Source organism: Carettochelys insculpta, chromosome 7 (genome assembly GCF_033958435.1).
Source record: "Carettochelys insculpta isolate YL-2023 chromosome 7, ASM3395843v1, whole genome shotgun sequence".
NCBI lineage: Eukaryota > Metazoa > Chordata > Testudines > Carettochelyidae > Carettochelys > Carettochelys insculpta.
The window spans coordinates 7,190,238-7,200,681 of NC_134143.1; the positions used below are offsets into that span (position 1 = coordinate 7,190,238).

At 51.8% G+C, this 10,444-nt stretch overlaps 1 protein-coding gene across 1 annotated transcript; it reads right to left on the reverse strand.

The window, feature by feature from the left end:
• Positions 1-1,822: 1,822 nt before the first annotated feature.
• LOC142015760 (uncharacterized) lies at positions 1,823-3,117 on the reverse strand. The gene is made up of 2 exons (XM_074999560.1): positions 2,652-3,117; positions 1,823-2,311 (listed from the first exon to the last, which is right to left on the reverse strand). The coding sequence occupies exons 1-2, from the start codon at positions 3,115-3,117 to the stop codon at positions 2,097-2,099; spliced, it is 681 nt and encodes a 226-aa protein (XP_074855661.1). The 3' UTR covers positions 1,823-2,096.
• Positions 3,118-10,444: the final 7,327 nt, after the last annotated feature.

A 10,444-nucleotide genomic window follows, 5' to 3' on the forward strand; every position in this document is an offset into this window, starting at 1 on the left:
GGGGAGCGTCTACACATAAAAGTGGCCCAAATCGAAATAAGTGTGCCAGGAAAAGCTGTGGACAGGGTCACAGGGCAGACTAGCACTTCCAGGGCAACAGCAAGCCCCTCCCAGACACACTCAGACTGCACAGCACACAGTCTGCAGAGCCACAAGCATGCACACCCCATGTAAGCAGCATGGACCCCCAGCAGCAGCAGCAGCAGCCAGGGGCCCACACACCCGCCCCTGGAGCAGTGGCCATCCTGCTCAGTGCCATGGAGGAGGCAGCTCAGCATCTTCAATTCGAGGAAGATGAGCTGTCCTCGGGGGATGAAGAAGCAGCCCCAGACCATGCTGCCCTCCCAGCCTCCCCCTGCCGGACACGCTGCCGGCTATGGAGGTACCCCACTAGCACAGACTAGTGGGAGCAGCTGGTGCTTGCTGAGTGGGACAACGACCACTGGCTCCGGAATTTCTGGATGAGCCAGCAGATGTTCCTCGGGCTCTGCCAGTGGCTCACCCCTGCCTTATGGCACTAGGACACCCCCATGCGACGTGCCCTCACTGTTGAGAAACGGGTTGGCATCACCGTCTGGAAGCTGGCCACTCCAGACAGCTACTGATCCGTAGAACAGCAGTTTGGTGTGGCAGGGCCACCATCGGGGTTGTCGTCATGGAGGTAAGGGGACCTCAGGGGAAGGGAGGAGCCTGGGGGAGGGGGAGCTCGGGGGGGAGTGGGATCCTGGGGATAGGGCCAGACACACCCTGCACTCCCATCAGGGATGCTCTCATGTCCTTCCCCTGCAGGTGGTCCACGCAATCAACGCTCTGCTCTTCCACAGGCTCGGGCGGCTTGGGGACCCGGATGCGGCCATCACGGGGTTTGCCAGCCTGGGCTTCCCTAATTGCTTCGGGGCTCTGGATGGGACCCATATCCCCATCCGTGCCCCAGAGCACAGCGGAGGATGCTTCCTGAATAGGAAGGGATACCATTCCACGGTCCTCCAGGCCTTGGTGGACAGCCAGGGCCGCTTCTTGGACATTTATGTTGGCTGGCCTGGCAGCATCCATGACGCCCAGGTGTTTAGGAACTCGGGCCTGTGCCACTGGCTGGAGGCGGGGACCTACATCCCCCAGCAGGAGATCCCTCTGGGGGACACCACCGTGCCCCTCTGCCTCGTCGCAGATGCGGCGTACCCCCTCCGGCCCTGGCTGATGCGCCCCTACACAGGCCACGTCAGTGCCACCCAGCAGCGGTTCAACACGCGCTTGAACCATGTGCGCCAGGTGGTCGAGCGCACTTTCGGCTGCCTCAAAGGGCGCTGGAGGTGTCTCCTCACCTTCCTGGATGCAGGGCTCCCCAGCATCCCCCAGGCTGTGGGTGCGTGCTGCGCACTCCACAACCTGGTGGAGAGCAAAGGGGAGGCATTTGTCCAGGGCTGGGCTGTGGAGGCTGGCAGGGCCAACGCCCAGCCACCCGCTGCCCCCAGTTGCCAGGTCGACCCTGAGGGATCCGGGTCCGGGAGGCCCTGCAGGCCCATTTTGAGCAGGCTGCGGGGTGAATGCTGCCAGGGCCAGCTGCTGGTGAGCCACCCACTGCCCCCCCACACCCTCCACAATACCACCTGCCCTCACGCCCACACCACTGAGCACCAGAGAGCACACACCCACACGTTTCTTTTTTGTAAATAAACCAAAACCTTGTTGAAATCAAAAAATGAACTCTTGCATTAATGGGGGAACTATGTACATGGGGGGGGACAGCTACTAAAGGGGGGTTGGACAAATCAACTATTTACAATTAATGGGGGGGAATATGTACAAAGGGCGGGCCTGGGGGCTCAGTCCTTGGCCTCCTTTGCCCTTACTGTCCAGCACCTGGTGTGGGGGTGGGGGGGGGGCTGGCGCAACCCACGTCTGGGCCTGAGGCCCACGGTCCCCCCTCTGCAGCAAGCTCCAGCACAGCTGGTGGAGGGCAGCTCAGAGGGACGGCAGGCAGAGCAGCGGGGGGGGCGCCACCTGCTCTGTGATCCTGTCAAAGGTCCTCGTGAAGGCCCCCCAAACCTCTTGGAGCCAGGCCAGGACTCACTCCTGCAGGTGGAGCCGCCACTCCTTCACGCGCAGGCGGCGCTTCGAGACCTGCACCTGATGCCGGAGGGTGGCGAGGAGCTGGGGGTCAGCGGATGCCCGGGGATGTCTCCAGCGCTGTCGGGCTCGTCCTGGGGCCGGTCCTTGCTCCGCTGCTGGGCTGGCCTGCTGCGATGGCCCCGGTGGGCTGTTCGGCATGACGGATGCAGCGCCTTGCTCTCGGGGCCCTCAGATGGTGCGGCTGCAGAACAGAGGGGGGAAGAGCGGAGACAGCCGTTAGTCTGGGCCCTGACCTGTGGCCCATGTCCCCCCACCCCTCTGCTGCTGGTTCCCCATCCCCTGTCCCCCAGAGATGCTGATGATGGGTGTGGTATCCCCCCGGGGGGACCCTCTGGTTCTGCTCCCCCACCCATCCCCAGGGATGGGACATGGTGCTGTCCTGGGGGGCAGGGGCTGATGGACTCTTCTGAGGGACACGCCACTGCTGTCCTCAGGGCCGTGGTCAGCTGGGTGTGTGGAGGGCCCTGGTCATGTCCCTTGTCCCTGCCCCTTAACCCGGGGGTGTGCACTGGGGTACATACCTGATGGTCCGCTCCCACAGTCGGGGGACACCCATCGGGCGGACGCCCTGCTGGAGCTGCGGGAGGGGAGGTCGATGAGCAGCCCCCCATCGCTGGAGGACTCCCCCTCCTCCTCCTCCGCTGTCCCAGGGGTGGGCTCCTCTGGGGGCCCCTGGGGTGCAGGGCTGGCCTCTGGGCCGGACTCCGGCTCTGGGGCCTGCTGGGGCTCATCGGCTGAGGTGTCAAGGGTGGCCAAGGGGGAGGTGGTGTACCAGGGGCCCAGGATCTCCCTGAGCTCCTTGTAAAAGGGGCAAGCGGCGGAGGCAGCCCCAGATCGGCTGGCCGTGTCCTGGGCCTGGGCGTAACCCTGCCGCAGCTCCTTTACCTTACTCCTGACATGGTCAGGAGTGCGGACACGGTAACCCCAGGCAGCCAGGCCCTCGGACAGCCGGGCAAACACGTCTGCGTTCCACTGCTTGCTCCCCATTACCTGTAACACCTCCTCCTCACCCCAGAGCCCCAGGATCTTGGCGTTGGACCAGGAGGGGCCCCGCTGCCTCTTCCCTCACTGGCTGGATGGCTGGGAGCCCTGGGTCCCCTTGGGGGGGTGCCCTGTGGGTGCTTGGGGGACTGGCTGGCTGCCATGGATGCTGGGTGGTGGGTTGGGGCTTTCTGGAGGGCGTCCAGGCTGTGCACGTGTCTGTGCTGCTGCCTGCATGCTCTCAGCTTCCTGCCACAGGAAATAAGGGGGCAGGGAGCTTTAAGGGGCTGCTGCACATGGCGACGATAGAGCTCAGGGGCTGGACAGAGCGTCTCTCAACCCCTCAGTTGATGGCTGCCATGGAGGACCCCGCTATTTCGATGTTGCGGGACGCGGATCGTCTACACGTGCCCTACTTCAACGTTCAATGTCAAAGTCGGGCTGTATTCCCATCTCCCGAGGAGGATAGTGATTTCGACGTCTCACTGCCTTCCGTCGATTTCAACTTCGAAATAGCGCAAGGCACGTATAGATGTGGAGGGTGCTATTTCGAAGTTGGCCCGGCTATTTTGAAATAGCTGGCTAGTGTAGACGCGGCTAGAGAGACAGAAAACAAAACAAAACAAAAAAAACATAAAAAGAGATGAAAACTGACATCAGCTGGGGTGGGCATGGAATAGAAATCCATCTACTATATGAAAAAACTCATATAGATCCAGACAGATGGCTCTCTCTCCGAGTGCTGCCCAACTTGTCAGTTTTTATTTGTTTTTTTTCCTTTCTCTCTCCCTGTTCTACGTCCGTTCTGCCAGTTCATTTTCAGCACTACTTCCAGAGCCAAAGAAGTGGGTCTCCCCACGAAAGCTCATCACCTAATAAATTATTTTGTTAGTCTTTCAAGTGCCACATGACCGCTTTTTTTCGGTTTGTGAAGATACAAACACCTCTCTGTGATTAATCTCTGTAAAACTGCCCAAACTGTCATGTTACCGTCTTCTCTTCCTACCCATATTGCTCAAGATTCCTCTGGAACATTACACACATATCCAATGAGGGTTTTTTAAATGTTGTTATTCAGGATTTAGCATTTGGAGAAATGACCAGCAGGCACTTGAGAAAATGCGTCATGTTAATGGTTGATAAACATTCAAAGCAAACTCTGAACCTTTTTGGAGATTTCACAAACTTTGGTTAACCTTTAAAACATGCGTTGATGTGCTTCTCTTGATAATCAGCATATACTATTCTTGATTTCAACAGATTTATACATGCTCTGGAATGGGGTAAACAGAGAAATGTCAACATTTCAGACAGTACAAGATTAAACATACCGCACTGAAGTCAAGAATTTCTGGGAGTACTCAGGCTATTACTTTACCCAGCTTTCTGAACTGGGTACAGCAGTTGCTTGAGCATTCTCAGCAAATGAAGCTGGCTTGTTGCGCCGCAAAACTGTATAAAGAACCGACAACTTCTCAAATAGCCTTTTTAAGACAAAGGCTTTCTAATAATTATCGGAATTTAATGTGTCACAGGGGCATGACACTCAGCACACTACAGCATCCCCTTCTGGTCTCTGTGGAGATGACCGCTAAGGCCTACGCTCTCCTCAGCGGTCTGCACACGGTCTCTGTCACTCACCTCCTCAGGAACCACAGCATCCTCTGCATGGCTCAGCCCTCTGGCTATGTCACTTTGTGTCTCTCCGTTGGGGGATGTGGCTTCACAGTCCACCAATCTTACATATCTCAACTACTTGCACCCAGGGGTTAGCGTAAGGAATCCTGGGCACACCCACTAGTCCAGGCTCTGGCCAGGAACCCTACATATGGCTGCCTCCTCCTGCATGTCTCTACTTAGGCCTATGTCTTCCGTATGTTCCTGATGTGCTTCAGATGATGAAGTGGGTCTTTGGCCACGAAAGCTTATGCTCCAAAATATCTATTACTCTATCAGGTGCCACAGGACTTCCTGTTGCTCTCGAAGATACAGACTAACATGGCTATCTCTCTGACAGCAATCTCAGTGCGTACCAGTGCCCCAGCCTACTCAGACGTCTCAGTCTAGATCTTTCCCACAAGCTGGCAAGAAGCTGAGTTTCTGCCTCCTGCTGCCTCAGGCTTCTCAGAACTTTTTTGAAGGAGGTGACGTTCGGAGGGGTTGGGCCTCAGAAAGTCAAACCAAGTGGCATTTATTGTTTAGTTTTTGCTTTTTCAGCTTAGCAGTTTTGAGAAGAAAAAAAAATGCAGTCCAGTGAAGTAACTAAATAAAATGTAATTAAAAATGTGCCACTAGCTGGCCAAGAGACAGAAAGCACTCAACTGTGAAGATTCTCTGCTCTGAGGGCTCTTGAACAGGAATAGAGAGTGGTGTGACCACTGCTGTAAGTCCATATCCAGTTCCAGTATTCACAATTTAAGAGGGATGCTAATATATTGGAGGAGGTTCAGAGAAAAGCCAAGTGACTGATTAAAGGGTTGGAAAATCTACCTTTTTCTGATAGTCTCAAGGAGCTTGTTAATTTAGCTTAAGAAAGAGAAGGTGAAGTGGTGACAATTGCGGTCTATAAATATTGACGGGGGAGTAGCTTTAGTAACGGGCTCTTCAGTCTAAGAGAGAGCGGTCTTCTATGATGGAATGGGTGGAAGTTTGGAACTAAGCAAACTCAGACTAGAAATAAGGAATATATTTTTAACAGGTAACAGTCATTAATAAGTGGAGCAACTTACCAGGCGTTGTGGTGGATTCCTCTTACTAGCCATTTTAAAATCTAGACTGGATGTTTTCCTAGAAACTCTGCTCTGGGAATTATTCCAGCGAGAGATGTGTGTCCTGTGCTATACAGGAGGCCAGTCTAGAATCACACAGGTCTCTTCTGGACATAGGATCAATGACATGCATCAAGGAGGCCAAAAACAGGTGAATTATTCAGGAACAACAGACTTAATGGAAATAAAGGCTCTACTGGTCCCCAAGCAATTTAAGGCAATCAGGCACACCAAAGAGCACAGGAATAATTTGAAAGGAGGCACTGCAAAGACAGCGGCATAATCAAGATGCAGAAGATAAGGATTATAGCATGAGTTAAAGCATTATGCTAAATGTTGTTAAGATTATGACATGATAAAGTTAAACAGGGACTGGGGCTGTGCAGCACCTAGGAAAATTCACATGAAAACAGTGTGTTTTATGGTTAGAAAACCACATACAAAGAGATCCACTTACTGAAGTGCACCTCGTTGTGATGTGGTTTGGAAAGTAGCTCCCACTTTTGGTGCCCCTTTCTGTCAGTTGCTTGAACTACGCCCCTCCGCCCCATTTCCTCTCATTCACAGCGTGCCTCTTCATGACTGAGCCCTCCAGAGAGATAGAATCTTAGAACCTGGGGGCTGGAAGGGACCTCAGGAAGTCAGCGAGTCCAGCCTCATGCCTGAAGCAGGATCAACCCCCACCTTAATCATCCCAGCCAGGACTATGTCATGCTAGGACTTAAAAACCTCTAGCGATGGAGATTCCACCACCTCTTTAGGTAATGCATTCCAGTGCTTCACCACCCTCCTGGGGAAAGCTGGCTAGATGGTCAGGCCCAACGGGTAGCAATCAATGGCTCTTGATCTCGGTTAGTTTCAAGTGAAGTGCCCCAAGAATTGGTTCTAGGGCTAGTACTGTTCAACATCTTTATTAATGACTTGGATGAGGGGATGGATTGCACCCTCGGCAAATTTGCGAATGACACTAAGCTAGGGGAACAGGTAGATACATTGGAGAGTAGGGATAGGGTCCAGAGCGACCTAGACAAATTGGAGGATTGGGCCAGAAGAAATCTGATGAGGTTCAACAAGGAGAAGTGCAGAGTCCTGCACTTGGGGTGAAAGCATGGTTACAGGCTGGGGAACAGCTAGGGAAATAGTTTTTCCTAATATCCAACCTACACCTCTCCCTCTCTAACTTCAGACCATTGCTCCTCGTTCTGCCATCTGACACCACCGAGAAAAGCCTCTGTCCATCCGCTTTAGCGGCCCCCTCTTCAGGTAGTTGAAGGCTACTATCAAATCACCCCACAGTCTTCTCTTCTGCACACTAAATAACCCCAAATCCCTCAGCCTCTCCTCATAGGTCATGTGCTTCAGCCCTTTAACCATTTTTGTTGTACTCTGCTGAGCCTGTTCCAATGCATCCACATCCTTTCTATACTGGGGACCCCAGAACTGGACCCAAATACACCAGATGTGGCCTCACCAGTGCTGAGTAGAGGGGAATAATAACTTATCTAGATCTGCTGGAAATGCTTCTAATGTACCCCAATATTCTATTAGCCTTCTTGGCTATAAGGGCACCCTGTTGACTCATATCCAGTCTCTCATCCACTGTAATCCCCAGGTCCTTTTTCGCTGCACTGCTACTTAGCGGGTTGGTCCCCAGCCTGTAACAGTGCTTGGGATTCTTCCCTCCCAAGTGCAGAACTCTGCACTTCTCCTTGTTGAACTTCATTAAATTTCTTTTGGCCCAATCCTCCAATTTATCTAGGTCACTCTGGACCCTATCCCAACCCTCCAACGTATCCACCTCTCCCTCTAGCTGAGTGTCATTTGCAAATTTGCTGAAGGCGCAATCTGTCCCCTTATCCATGTCATTAATAAAGACGTTGAACAGTACTAGCCCTAGAACCAATTCTTGGGGCTCTCCACTTGAAACTGACAGCCAACCAGACATAGAGCCATCGATTACCAACACTTTGGGCCCAACCGTCTAGCCAGCTTTCTACCCATCTGACAGTCCATGTATCCAATCCATACTTCCTTAAGTAATGGGCAAAATATTGAGGGAGACTTTATCAAAAGAGTTGCTGAAGTCAAGGTCCACCACATTCATTGACTTCCCCATCTCCACAGAGCCAGTTACCTCATCGTAGAAGCTAATCAGATTGGTCAGGCACGACTTGCCCATGTTGACTATTCCTGATCACTTTCCCCTCTTCCAAGTGCTTCAAAATGGATTTCTTGAGGAACACTTCCATGATGTTTCTGGGGACTGAGGTCAGGCTGACTGGTCTGTTGTTCTCTGGATTGTCTCTCTTTCCCTTTTTAAAGATGGGCACTCCATTGGCCTTTCTCCAAACATCTCTCCTGATCTCCACAGGTTTTCAAAGATAATGGCCTAAGGGTCTTCAATGACATCTGCCAATTGCCTCAGCACCCTTGGCTGCATTAAATCTGGACCCACGGATTTGTGTGCGTCTAGCTTTTCTAAATCGCTCTTAACCTGTTCTTTCCCCACTGAGGGATGCCCACCTCCTTCCCAGACTGCATTGCCTAATGCCATAGTCTGGGAGCTCACCTTGTCCATGAAGAGTGAGGCAAAAAAAGCATTGAGTATTTCAGCCTTTCCTACATCATCTGTCACCAGGATACCTTCCTGTCAGCCGATGGCTGGGTACAGGTGCCCCAAGAGTCTGCTCCATGGAGGCAGCACAACTCAGCACCCAGCTTTTACTGAACCTTACCACTGACCAGGCTGAATACGGCCAAACCGGCTAAGGTTCTTTGTTTGTGTTTGGCCGAGTTACAGCAACTAGAAGGAGTCAGGCTGAAGCTTAAACATGGTTGCTATTTATTACAAAGCAGAAATGAAAATCTTAATGGTTACAGAATTGTATAAAATCTCAATGGTTACAGCTGCAGGAAAAGTTAGATAAAATCTTAATGGTTACACTGTTATTGCTCTATTTGCTTAGCTACTATAGTAGGATGATACAAATGACATGTCAATTAGAGAAAAGTTACCCATTTGAGGACCAGACCCCTCAGACTAAAGAGCTCTTACTATTAAATGTGCACAAAAAAAAAACCAAAACCCATTGCAGGTATAATTCTCACCCCGCATCCTTTGACTCCGGCGTAGCCAAGGTTGTTCACTGAATCCCTCAGGAAGAACTGTACGAGGAAGGGGGTCCCCTTGATCCTCAGGAGGCAATAACCTTACCCGACCGGCAGGCACAGGAAATTGGAGCTCAGTTAGAGTAGCATGCCAGGCCCCTCTTTATACCCCTTGGGGCACGTAGGTTCTTCCTTATCTCAAGGTACCAATTGTACTGGTTCGTCTTTGTGATGCCAGTGCTTAAAGGGCACTTGTAAGGACAGAGATAACTAAATTTATAGAAACGGGGCAAATTTTCACACGGGCGGTAAAGTTCCCTTCCTGGGGCCAAGTGTGGGGGATCAACTATCGATGCCAGCCCAGGGCAGCTTGAAGCCCCGAGGCCGACGGCTGGCCTGTTAGCCCTCTTATCTGTATTCTTCAGTCCAGGGTCATGCTGACACAGCACATCTGTGTTTGTGAGGCACCGGACACTGTGCTCTCAAACCATTCCAAGATTGTGCTGTCTCTTTGTGCTGTGTGCTCTGAGGCACCGAAGAGGGGCAGGCAAGATGGAGTAGAGCAGGGGGATTCTGTCTGGCTACACTCACTCATCCATTAACGGCCCCACACCCTCCCTGATAACTGTCTTATTGTTAACATGCCTGTAGAAACCCTTCTTGTTGCCCTTCACATTCCTTGCCAGCTGCAGTCCCTTGTAAGCTAAGCTGGTTGACTACCATATTTGATTTTCTTGCTGTGCGTCAGGATGGTTTGTTACTGTGACTTCCATAAGACATCTTTAAAATACTGCCAGTTCTCCTGAACTCCTTTCCCCTTCATGTTAGATTCTCAGGGGACCCTGCCCATCAGTTCTCTCAAGGAGTTGAAGTCCGCTCTTGTGAAATTAAGGGTCTGTATTTTATGGCTCACTTTTCTTCCTTTTGTCAGAATCTTGTTATCTACCATCTCATGACTGCTGCAGCCCAGGTTGCCATCCACTTCTATTTCACCCACTAATTATTTCCTCTTTGCAAGCAGCAGGTCAAGCTGCACACGGACCCTGGTCAGTTCCTTTAGCACTAGTATCCCCAGTATGCTCCAAAAACTTCCTGGATTGTCTGTGTGCTGCTGTATTGGTCTTCCAACAAATGTCTGGGTGATTAAAATCTCCCATGAGAACCAGGACCTGTGATCTGGAAGCTTCTCCTAGTTGTCTGAAGAAATCCTCGTCTACTTCATCTACATGATCTGGGGGTCTATAGCAGACACCAATCACAACATCACCTCTGTTGCTTATGCCTCTTACCTTAACTCAAAGACACTCAACTGGCTTTTCTCCCTCTGTATACTGGAGCTGAGAGCAGTCATACTGCTCTCTGACATAAATCGCAACTCCCCTCAGCCTGTACTTCTTGAAGAGTTTGTACTCTTCGATGACAGTGCTTCAGTTAGGCAAGTCGTCCGACCAAGTCCC

Excerpts from the sequence above, each read along its gene's own strand:
- LOC142015760 (XM_074999560.1), bottom strand. The coding sequence starts at position 3,117 with ATGGGGAGCAAGCAGTGGAACGCAGACGTGTTTGCCCGGCTGTCCGAG. Across the intron at positions 2,312-2,651 it reads CTGTGGGAGCGGACCATCAG|CCGCACCATCTGAGGGCCCC; the intron begins GTATGTACCCCA and ends TCTGTTCTGCAG.